This window comes from Hippocampus zosterae, chromosome 5 (genome assembly GCF_025434085.1).
Source record: "Hippocampus zosterae strain Florida chromosome 5, ASM2543408v3, whole genome shotgun sequence".
In the NCBI taxonomy this organism is placed as follows: Eukaryota; Metazoa; Chordata; class Actinopteri; order Syngnathiformes; family Syngnathidae; genus Hippocampus; species Hippocampus zosterae.
The window spans coordinates 8,067,339-8,079,445 of NC_067455.1; the positions used below are offsets into that span (position 1 = coordinate 8,067,339).

Below are 12,107 nucleotides of genomic sequence, written 5' to 3' on the forward strand. Positions count from 1 at the left end.
CGTTGACGCAATTTTCAGGGGTCCCTCCAAGCGCATCTATCATGAAGAGACCTACAAAAAAAAGTCAAGGAGCTCTGCCCAAACACACAAAGGAAGTCTTGGGTCAATTCTTCAAAGACACGTTTGTTCTGCAGATTTTGTACAATCGCTACTAAATTTGAAACGGGTATCCCAGCAGACAATGAACAATGCTAAATTGCAAATAATTAGAATGTTTTTATTTCATTGCGCGGTGATGTGGGTGCGATTTGCATTTTCCCTGTGTCTCTTATTTTGAAATAGAACACATCTCCTCTCATTCAATTTTAAAGATGAGCCACTTTATTTATGTTGCAACAGATTCAATTAGGACTCATCACAAGTGCAAATATTTCTCTGTTAAAGTCAAAGCATGGGGAAGAGGAGACATTGTGGATGAAGACAAACGAACCCTGCTATTGATTGTGTAAAAAGGTCACATGCTTTCCATCCTCTACTGGCCTCTGAAAAGATGACCTTTTATTTTGTTTTGGCTAACAATGATGAATTGAGGAATTATTCCACACTGCAAGGGGAAAGTTGTTATGCTTTCACAAGCCAAGCTGCAAGCCAACGGTGAGCAACAAAGTGATGTGCTCAGGATGTTGAAAAAGCAGGCTTAATTTTACAATAATTTTTTTTAAAGAAAATTATTTTGTTTACAAATCACAATAGTCATATTTTTTAAATTTGGGATTTATTTTAGATTTTCTTTTACAAATTAACATAAGTCATATTTGTTTTCAGAAAGCAGAATGTTGGGATAATGGTCATATTTTTATGAGGCAAAAAATTGATATTTGGAGGACTTTTTCAAGAGTAATATTTTTAAAGGAAAACAATTGGTCATCCTGTGAGAATAGTCAATATCAATTAAAAAAAGATGAATTTAATGAGAATAGTTTTATTCACAAAAAGTCAAAATTATGACATTTGAAAAGATTTTATGAGAATAAAGGCAAGGCTAAGTTATTTGTATCACATAATTCAACAGCAAAGTGATTCAAAGTCATGAGAGAAAAAAACGCATTTCAACAAGGAAAAAGAAACAAATGCATTCAAATATTGCAAAGACATAGATTTCTGCTTCGACACTAATTCATTAATTGGTTCAACAACAATTAAAGATCATCTACTTAAAATAATAAGATAAGAATAAAGCCATATTGTTGAGAGATAAAGCTGTATTTTGACGGTTAAATATTTCTTAGATTTTTTTTATACACTGTATATATATTATTGAAAGAAAATGTTCTTAGTCATTTTTTTGGAAATAGTAAAAGTATCCAATAAAGTATTTATAGAATAACGTCAGAAGATCAAATTCCATAATATTACAGGAAAATATATATTTTTAAATGGTACAGCTGTACAGTTATGAAGTTAAATTTTTTCATGAGCGTGAACTTTGAGAGGGAAAAATAACGTAACACTTCAACAACAAAATCAATTTTAAGATTTTTTAGGGGGGGAGAAAAGTATTTGAAATTTTTTGAAAAACAAAAATTGTAACAGGAGAAACACGTTCAAAACAAGATTAAAAGTCATATTTCTGCAAAAAGGCAAACATTTTTTTCTTTTTACATCGGAATTATTTTAGTTCAAATACTGTATTGCTATTTTTCCTGGTAAGCCTGATACGTTTGCATTTTTATTGTTTTAGTGTTGTATTCGTCGTTTTTTGTAAAAGTTCCTTAATGTGTGTGTGTTTTTTAAGTAAAAACAAAAAGGACACTCACGGAAAGAAAGAAAAAGGATTCAAAAGCTCTTCGCCGAACGTGCCGTGACGTCACAGTGGGTCATTTGAAGGTCAGAGCTCGGAGGCGGGTCACGCAGAGTTCATGCCGAGTGCTCACTGACTCCTTTTTCTTCTTCTTGAACTCCTCGAGTGGACTCGTCCAACTTTTTTTGGTTTTGCTTCAAGACAACAAACTCTGTTGCTTGTGCTCCACGACGCGCTGACGCCGACAAAGAAAACCACCTAATTGGCAACAACAAGACGAGCAATAAGACAAAGAAGACGAAAAGATGTTCGACTATATGGACCTTCAGGTGTTCGGCAGCGCGGAGCCGGCGGTGACGGCCGGCAGCCCGGACTGCACAGGCCGGCGTCGCCTGGAGCGTCACTCGGAGCAAAACCGCCGTGGGCAGCGGCGCAGTGCGGCCGAACATCCCGAGCTCTTCCCCGGACACTGGCAGTGTAAGTACACCGCGAAGCGGAACGGACGTGAATGGAGCAACTGTGTTGACGGGAACGAACCGCACTGGCCTGATTTTCTGCTGAAGCAGTAATAAGATATGATGTTACGTCGTAATGAAAGACATGAAATGTGTAAAGGCGAAATGTTTGGAAAATTCAGACGGTCTGCTGTCTGCTTGGCTGTCACTACTTGAAGTGCTTCAAGCTTACAACAACAAAAATATGAATCACAGGCAGAACGTTTAACTGTTTAATAATACTTTCTCTGATATAATGTGTGTATATACAGTATATACAATTGTCACCTAGCAAGGTGGTGGTGGACCCCAAAAAGCAGGCGGGAGGGAGGAGCAGGGTGAACTTGACGAATTATATTTAATAAAACGGAGAAAACTGAATCCAAAACAAAGTGCTAACAGTAACAACCAAAACTAATCCAATGTATCAAAACAAAACCATGACTGTGGCAAAAAAACTAACAGGAACAGAACCATGACAGAAACAAACATGACAGTTGCAAGCAGACAATGAGTGGTTGGGCTGGGAATCGTTTTAAAGCACTAATGACCAACAGGTGTGCAGCTGCAGTGGGAGCCCGACAGTGCCACCTGTTGGTCCCAAACCGAATCATGACAACAATAGAGAGAAAAATAAGCACAAATGTCTCTTTTTTTTGGCAGGGGGAGGGGGGGTGAACTGCATTTTTTGGTCCTATAATGTAGTGTTAATGTGTAAAAGAAAAAAACAAACAAACAAACAGCCGAAATGTCCAAATTCTGGCCGATTTTAAAAGAGCTAATATCGTTAAAATTAAAACCCGAACTTGAACCACGAACCAAGGCAAGGCCAAATCCTGATTTGAAACGCTAACCCAGGCCGGGCTTAACACCTTAAATTCAAACGCCTAACTTGCTTGAAAGCCAAATTTGAAACATTGTTTTGCAGCCGTGGTAAACCCCAGCAGCTTGCCCAGTTGCGAGCACGCGTTGAGCAACTGCGCCGCCTCCCCTCCGCCACCTCGCACCTACAAACCCTGCTTCATCTGCCAGGACAAGTCATCAGGGTACCACTACGGAGTCAGCGCCTGTGAGGGCTGCAAGGTATGTCAAGGAACGCTTCACACACAGACCTTGTCTTTACATCAGAGGTGGGTATAGTAGCTGAAAATGTTACTCATTTCAGAGCACTGGTACTTCTGAATAATATGATTCAAATCAAAGTAAAAAAAGTCATTCTCCAGGTAATTACTTGAGTGAGAGTAAACAAGTATTAACTAAAAACTACTCAATAACTAAGTAACAGTTGAACAGTTTTCTCAAGTTCAAAGTGGGAGATCTTGTAGGCTGAAATGTGGGACATTTTCACGCACACATGACAGCAGCGCATGTTCGTTTTCGTAAAGTGCAAGGTAAACCGAGGTTGAACGTGAGCCTCTTCTGATTGTGAGTTGCAAATGTTACTTCACGTAAATGAGTCACTTTGAACAATGTTCTGTGTGGGGCCGCGGGGACTTTGCGTGCGTGCATTCATGTGACCATTTGGCTGCGTTTGATTGGTCGGATGGAGTCAAACGTCGCTACTTGTTACGTCGGATTGGAGAAATAGACAAGATGTGAAGGCTCACAAAGAGCTGTTGTAGGCCACAACTCACACCCGGACACACTAGGCCACACCCCTTTAAGACACACATCCAAGACACCAACACTACAAGACAGTGTTTTCTTCACATATTCGCAAATGATTACAATTTGCAGAATTTGGTGTTGGAGCTATGTTCCCTTGGCGCCATTTTGTGGCATCTTGGGGCCATGGAAGTGTCACGTCCCGTCCCCGCCAGCAGGTGGCGGGTTTTTCCCCCGCCAACTGCACACCTGTCCGTATTTTCGGGCTGATTATCTACCTTTATTAAGAGGCTCCGGCAGTCCACTCACTGCCGGAGAATTCCACGCCGTGAAATTGTTCTCTCGTGCTAATTCCTCTATTGAAGATTACTCGTTGGCTTCTCGCCTTGCGGCCGTTACTCTTGCTATTTCGCGTTAGTCACTAAATTTGTATACATCTACATTGCCTAATCAGTTCTCCCTCGCACTTTGTTTTTTCAGCGAGCGTTTTCGGTTGTTTCCTTATTTCTTCCCTGGTCCTTATTTGACCAGCGTTTTTTGTTACTGTTTCCCTGTCGGGCTCTTTCTGTTTGTTATTAAAAACTTTTTGTGTTCATACAAGATCTTTTCGTGTCTGCTTTACCTGGGATCCATCTCGTTATTTTGTTGTGCACGAGGCGATCTTTCATCGCCTCGGGCACAACGTGACAGGAAGTATGCTGAAGTGAGTTGAGTAACTTCATGGAGACAAAACCATGAGCATGCTGACATTTTGTGCCATTTTGGTCCCAAGGAAAGGATGCTGACATGAGTTGAGGAACTTGGTTTAGTCAAAAGCAGTGGCTTACAGCCATTTTGGAGCATCTTGGTGCCAAGAAAGTACACTGAAGTGAGTTGAGGTGCTTCATTTGAACAAAAGCGGTGTCTTGCCGTGGTTTAGTGTCATTTTTTCGCCAAGGGAGTATGTTGAAGTGAGTTGAGGGGTCTCATTCAGGCCAAAATGGTGCCTTCCCGCCATTTTGTGGCACCTTGGTGCAAAGGAAATATGTGGAAGTCAGTTGAGGAGGTTAATTTCCACAAAAAAACAGTGTCTTGCTGCCATTTTGTTGCATCTTGGTGTCAAGGACATATGTTGAAGTGAGTTGAGGAACTTTTTTTGACAAAAGTAGTGGTTTGCCACCATTTAGTAGTTTTGGCGCACCGGGGAAGTATGCTGAAATGAGTTGAAGGATTTGTGAAGTCCACAATTTTTGGGGTTCCAAGTCATTTAAATTTGATTTCAACTCTTGGTCAACACTGTAGTTGCTGCATTTAGGTTAGCAATGGGCGAGCTGTTTCTCATCTAATATTCCTCTCCCTTGGTCAGGGTTTCTTTCGCCGCAGCGTCCAGAAGAAAATGTCTTACACGTGTCAGCGAGACAGGAAGTGTGTCATCACCAAGGTGACCAGGAACACGTGTCAGTACTGCAGGCTACACAAGTGTTTGGCTGTCGGCATGTCCCAACAATGTAAGTGCAAACACACACTTTGATGGCCACCATTAGCATTAGCACCAGTACAACATCCTTGGCTTCAAATCCCACTTTGAAAACCTGATTTAAAAAAACTAATTTGAAGCCCTTGACCTGGCTCGAAGCCCTAATCTTGCCTTCAAGCCCTAATATAAAACCCTAACCCCATTTTGGGAGACTAATCTGAGATCCTAAAACAAGCTAACCCTAACTTGAAATCCTTCCCCCGGCTTTAAATTCTAATTTTAAACCTTTTCAACTCTAACCAAAGCATCAAATGCAACTTTGAAACCCTAAACCTGATTTGAAAGCCTTGAATATTTGCCCCGGCTTTCTTGTGTTATCACCTTATTAGATGTATTTACAGTAAGCATGTATTCAGTGAAGTACTTTAGTGGCTGGCTGTGGATTTAATATATCCAATGCTTTCATTCAAATTTGAGTGTCAGCTCATTGGGAAAAACATTGTTGCACCTCTAGAAACATGAGACTACTGGACCACTTTGAACCTTACTAAACACTCCCCCAAAAATATAGAAGTTGGAATATGGGCAAGGAACAGGATCGTGTTAGACAACACTCATTCGGCATCTACGCTAGGATAACACTTAGCCTATAGCTACATGGTTTTTGTCTGACTGAATGAAATCCGTGGTTTCAAGGCCTTGTTTTGCTCTTCTTGATGTTGTAGTGTGCCGTGTCAACTCCCCAAAGGCTAAATCATGTGCTTAATTTTCCCATCGCGTGATGTGGAATAAAAGAAGTATGGTTTTTTTTTTGTTGTTGTTTTTTTTTAACGTTGAACGTGTGCGTATGGCTGCCATGGCATGTATTTGCTATAATATTGCGTGTGACTGTGTGGGCGCGCCACCGTGGCATATTGGTTGTTATAATGCTGAATTAATCAGTGCATGTGTGTCTGCGTGTGGATTTTTTTTTTTTTTTTTTTTGCCATGTTAACCAAATGCCCTCCCATCACTGCTACCGACAATTATATCACATATTGGTGTTGACTGGCCTTTTTTATTTTTTTTTATTTATTTATTTTTTTTACTTGAGCACCTGTCCCCCCCAAAAATGTCAGCGCATGTGCCTGCAAATACGTGTTAGTGACCCACATAGCCCAGCGGCCGCATGTGTGTGTGAATTATGTAGCAGGTAGGCTCTGTCATTGGTCAAGCCGTGGCCACATGTCACGGAGGTGGGCAGGCTGTGGTACATTACGTAAGGGCAGCGTCACATGGTGCACGCACACACACACACACACACACACACACACACTCGCAGACACATGCAGGAAGATGGAATAAGGACGTAACATGAGCTCCTCACATTGGACTCTTTACACTCGGAAAGAGGAGAACAAGAAGAAGTAGGGCAGCGTGGCCTGTTGCGTAATAGCATCCACGTACATGTGCCTCAGTCAGTGGGACAACGTGGGGAAATGGGTTTGCGTTACAAATGGGTTTGACTTTTAAAAACAAAGTGTCTTTGGGTTGCTGCTCTGTTTGAGTCAAGTGTTTGTGTTCTATACATGTTTGAGGGTTAAAAACCAGCTTTGTCACAAATGTCTTTGAGTTCAAATGATGTTTACAGTTAAGAGTGACAAATGTGTTTGAATCTCAAACATGTTGGAGTGACAAATGTTTGACTTGCTTGAGTGACAAATGTTTAAGGATTGAAAAAAACTAAAACTGTTTGAGGATTAAACATGTGTTTGAGGTTTATGAATGCATTTGAGTTACAAAACATTTACTGGAAAATTTAACATTTGGAATTACAATTGAAAAAATGAATCTTCAAAAGCTTCAACATTTACAATGAAGATTGTCATTAACATTTTACCTTAACATTTGACATAAAAAAAACTAGCATTAAAATTTAGAATTACAATTAACATTAATAGTTTTTTTACATTAGCATTAAACTAAACAGTTGCACTTTTTATACTAAAATGGCTAATTCAAGGACCCCTTAAAATTCAACATGAAAGTGGAAGAATTTAGCATTAAATTATAATTTTTTATGTCAACATAATTAATTTACATTAAAAAAAAATACCAAAAAAACTTTACATCAGGCGGCACGGTGTATATCTGGTGAGCACGTCCGCCTCAGAGTGCAGAGGTGCAGGGTTCGATTATGGCTGCAGCCTATGTGTAGTTTGCATATTCTCCCTGTGCCTGTGTGGGTTTTCTCTGGGTACTCTGGTATCCTCTCACGTTCCAAAAACAGGTTAATTGAATCATCCCGAGATGTGATTGTGAGCGCGAATGGTTTTCCGTCTTATGTGTGCCCAGCGATTGGCTGGCGATCATTTCAAGGTGTCCCAAAGACAGCTGGGGCTGGGATATGATAAGGGGATTAGAAAATGGATGGATGAATGAAAAACAATTAACATTTGGCATGTTGACACGTTGCTGGCTTCAGCGGTGAGGAATGACAGAACGAGTCAGAAGAAGGCCAAGAAGGAGGACGAGGTTCCAAAGATGGCCATCGGCGACACGTACGAGATGACGGCCGAGCTGGACGCCATCGTGGAGAAGATCTGCAGGGCACACAGGGACACGTTCCCACCTCTGCGCCAACTCGGACAATACACCACAGTGAGTGTTGGCGGAATAAATGCGGTGTTTTGGCGCCATCTTGTGGCATCTTTGTACCTACGTTGAATTAAGTTGAGGAGCTTAATTTAAACAAAAGTTGTGCTTTGCTACCAGCCTGTGGAATCAGTAGGGAATTATGAACATTTCAGCCTCTGTGTTACCACCTGCCTAGGACCTTCACAATCAGTAGTCCTAACCCATATTATTTGAAATATATTAGCCATGGGGCTGTTTGTTTAACCAATCGGATTTTAAATTTGTCCTCGATGGGCAGGGGCTCGGGACCGGTTTCGAGGTGTACTGTGATTTTAACACGTCACGGCTTCAAAAACTGCCAAAACTTTTCATCTTGCGTCCAAAAAGTTAGGAAGAGGAAGGATATGCAAAATGTACTTCCCAAGAGTGGCTGCCATAGGAAGCAATACTTCAAATACAATATATTTATCAACGTGCCGCCAGTCACTCTTCAATGAATTCAAGGTAACATGAATTTATTACTGTGAATAAATGTTTACAACCAGCTACGAGATTTACCTTTTATGTACATAAAGGTAATCGTTCACGAGTTAGCCAACTCGCTCCTGAGCTGGCTAACTAGCTAAATAGCATAGCTGGCCTCAGTTTGTTTTGGCTGACGTTACGTCACAAAACAAGAGAGCGCAGCAGTCGCGACTCAGTTTCTGAGAAGAAATAAGTACTTTTAGTGTTCTATGACATCTTGTTTTTTTAATTGATTTTTGTTCCCAGTTGTCCCAAACCCATGCCTCATCCGTAATATTTTTTGCATTGTCATGATTGGTTGGTCCGAGCAAAACTGATCAACTAGCAAAGTACGTCTTGAGCGATCTACACATACTTATACATTTCGTAATCTTCATCTTGGGTGAGTATGACGTATTTTATTGACTCTGTATGCTTTTGTCATGTTATTACAGAAATATTGATGATGAAAGTTGTACGCTGTCCTGTTTCGTTGTCCTATAGTATTGACCGTCGGTTTGAGTGAATATGAGGAGGCAATAAGGGACTCTTGTCTTCCTCTCCATGTAGAAGTCCAGCTCTGAGCAGAGGATCCGGTTGGACTTGGGTCTTTGGGACAAGTTCAGCGAGCTGGCCACCAGGTGCATCGTCAAGGTGGTCGAGTTTGCCAAGAGGGTGCCCGGGTTTACCAGCCTCCACATGGCCGACCAGATCACCCTGCTTAGGGCCGCCTGCCTGGACATGCTGGTGAGAAACTATTTTCTACTTCAACCAAATGGCGCGTCATATCACAAAAAAAGTTGAAAAGTTGGATTTTGGATGAAATTTGGTGGAGGAACCTGAATCCATTGCATTTAATAGTATGAACATGAGTTGCTTCCATAAAAGTAGACAAAAAAAATTGTGGATCGGGAATAAATTTGGCAGCAAACTAGAGAAAAATGTATTGTTATTGTACACTGGATATATTTGAAAAATGACATTGGGTTAATTTTGTTTTTTTGACAGAAAGTCAAAATATTCTCATTTGATACGATTTAGTGTGTAAATTTGAACAAGATTGCACTTTCTAATAGAAACAAGTCAAAAGGTTGCTAATAAATCTTGATGACATTTTGGGTGAAACTAAAAAGAAAATATTTGGTCAACATCCAATTTGGATCGTTTTAATACTGAGGACAAAAGTCAAAACATTGAAGCTGTAGACAAATATATCCAACTGAATGGATTTTGGACATTGGATTCAAGTGAAACCAAAATTTGATTGAATAGACAAATGAGTCAAGAACCATAATGAAATGTGATTGAATGTTAAAACTAGTTAGCTTTTTTTTATAACTTGGAAACTTATGAAAGGATTGATAACATTTTCGTAGAAGGCAAAATGAGATTTTTTAAAATATTATGAACATAGCATAGGTCAAAAAATTGTTGATGGATTTTTATGAAAATGGACACGAGACAGATGGATAGTTTTTGTTCTTTGGATACACATCAAAATCAAATTGCCCTTTTTTTATATAAACATGAGTTGAATTAATATTAACTTTAAAATTTGGTGGGTGCAACTTGGTTCTTTTTTTGAAGGGGGGAAATGATATTTCTCTTGAATTTGGTATTGAGGTGAGCAATAGACGAATATTTTTTTTTTCATCAAAATCCACCTGTTTGTGATTCAACAGTCGCAAGTTTACCTGGTTGTATTTTTTGGGGGGGAGGGAACCACCGCTCACGTAACAACTCACGCATTTACTGTTTTTGTGCGCTTTCTAAAATACCAAACAAGAAGGTGGCAAGGCTCTGCCTAAGAGGAAAGAAGTGCTTTGGCGCCATCTGTAAATTTTGGATATGCAGGCACATATCGGATTGTATCACAAAATATAAAAAGTTCCAAGGAACAAAATAAAGAACTTCAGTAGAATCCCTTTCAGTTTTTGTGTTAAGTTTGTTGTCTCCCGGCTGTTGAGATTCTGAGGATTTGTGCTCGCTACACACCCGACAAGGACACCATGACCTTCTCGGACGGCCTGACCCTAACGCGAACTCAGATCCACAATGCCGGCTTTGGGCCGCTCACAGATCCGGTTTTCACCTTCGCTGGACAGATGGTGCCTCTGGAGATGGATGATGTCGAGAGCGGACTCCTCAGCGCCATCTGCCTCGTCTCCGGGGGTACCGCATGCTCTTGTCAATACATTTGCAACCTTCGTCCAACGGTATTATTAAAATTTAAGAAAAAAAAAGTCCCCAAAATTATATAACAATGGTTTGATTTCAATTTGCTCAAAAATTGATTTATCGAGCTTAAACTCTGGTGTTGCTTAGTCAAACACATGGAGGATATGGTCCAAAACTAACACATAAAGAAACAAACAAAAAACACATTCAATCAAGTCATGTCGTTTTGTTTAACAAAAGTCATCTAGCTTAACGCTAACATATAATAAGAAACGCCATAGATGCGCTAATGGAAATTAGCATAAATGTTACTGTCTTCCTCAACAAATAACTGCTACTCTACTACTTGGAGCAGCAACATATTAAAACACAGCGCAAACACAAGTCCTCACAAATTCAAATGACCCATTTATGCTTTTTTGTTTTGTTTTGCAGATCGGCAGGACCTGAAGGAGCCGTCCAAGGTGGAGGTTCTACAGGAGCCTCTGCTGGAGGCACTGAAAATCTACTCGCGAAAACGTCGACCCAGTGCACAACTCCTGTTCCCCAGGGCGCTCATGAAGATAACAGACTTGCGCAACATCAGCGCAAAAGGTGCCCAAAAAATGCTGCTTGAAACGGCTTCTTGAAACTTTTGGCTCCAGGGACCACTTACAGGAAGTCCCTTTTTTTGGGGCCAATTACAGTTTCCCACTATTAGGACCGACCACCTTTGGCCTAATTGTATGACGTTACAGCGCATACCCTTAATCATCAGTAAATGCTCAAATGCCTTAAGTATCCTTGATATCAAAGTCGATTGTAGTAAACGCTGTCCCTGAAAGGGTTAAAGAGAGATCCGTGGTTTTTTTTTTTTTTTTTCCCCCCCAGGAGCTGAGCGTGTGGTCACACTGAAGATGGAAATCCCAGGCGCCATGCCACCTCTGATTCAGGAGATGCTGGACGAGGTCCCGGAAAACAAAGACGATAGCCAACTCTCGGACGGTCGAGGGATGAGCTCGTCAACTTGACCATCTCAGGAAACAACAAGAAAAAAAGCTAACCTTTTCTAAGATTTTCCGTATGTATTTATATTGCTCATACAGCTCATGGATCTATTTTACCTCATGTTAAATGTCAGGGTTAGCTTCTGGACACTTTGCACCTTTTACAGGCATTAAAAAGGTCCAAAATGGTCACGAGCGAAAGAAGCAGTATTACGGTCCCATTCCTTTGGGTACTAAACTCCAGTTTCCACAGAGTAGCAAGTATAAAATCTGCTCTGTGACACTTTTGGGCGCCATCAAAAAAGGGCGGGGCTCGACACAATGCTACGTTTTGATTGGTGTCCCAAGAATGAGCACTTGCAATTGGGTCATGAAGACAAAAAAAAAAAAGACCATCTTCACTTTTTTTTGTGAAGTTTACATTTGACAAGTGATAAGAATGTACCTGTACATTTTAGGATTTTTTTTTTTTTACATTCCATTCGAATACTAGTCACTTGTTTGTACGCCGCATGATTGGAAAAGCT

At 40.5% G+C, this 12,107-nt stretch overlaps 1 protein-coding gene across 3 annotated transcripts; it reads left to right on the top strand.

Annotated features, from left to right (window-relative positions):
• The first annotated feature begins 1,921 nt into the window (after positions 1-1,921).
• On the top strand, positions 1,922-12,034 carry LOC127600949 (retinoic acid receptor beta-like). 3 transcript variants are annotated; one of them, XM_052065885.1, is made up of 8 exons: positions 1,922-2,218; positions 3,164-3,318; positions 5,186-5,327; positions 7,761-7,936; positions 8,987-9,163; positions 10,384-10,588; positions 11,030-11,188; positions 11,465-12,034. In XM_052065885.1, exons 1-8 carry the CDS (start codon positions 2,047-2,049, stop codon positions 11,602-11,604), a joined length of 1,326 nt encoding a protein of 441 aa, XP_051921845.1. In that variant the 5' UTR covers positions 1,922-2,046; the 3' UTR covers positions 11,605-12,034. The 3 variants fall into 3 exon arrangements, with proteins under 3 accessions (XP_051921845.1, XP_051921847.1, XP_051921848.1); XM_052065887.1 differs by having other exon boundaries at positions 10,420-10,588; XM_052065888.1 differs by having other exon boundaries at positions 10,522-10,588.
• The last annotated feature ends 73 nt before the right edge of the window (positions 12,035-12,107 follow it).

What these genes read in the sequence shown, in the direction of transcription:
- LOC127600949 (XM_052065885.1), top strand. Translation starts at nt 2,047, where the DNA reads ATGTTCGACTATATGGACCTTCAGGTGTTCGGCAGCGCGGAGCCGGCG. An exon ending in CCGCCTGCCTGGACATGCTG is followed by an intron (nt 9,164 to 10,383) that starts GTGAGAAACTAT and finishes CCGGCTGTTGAG; the next exon opens with ATTCTGAGGATTTGTGCTCG. An exon ending in GCGCAACATCAGCGCAAAAG is followed by an intron (nt 11,189 to 11,464) that starts GTGCCCAAAAAA and finishes TTTCCCCCCCAG; the next exon opens with GAGCTGAGCGTGTGGTCACA.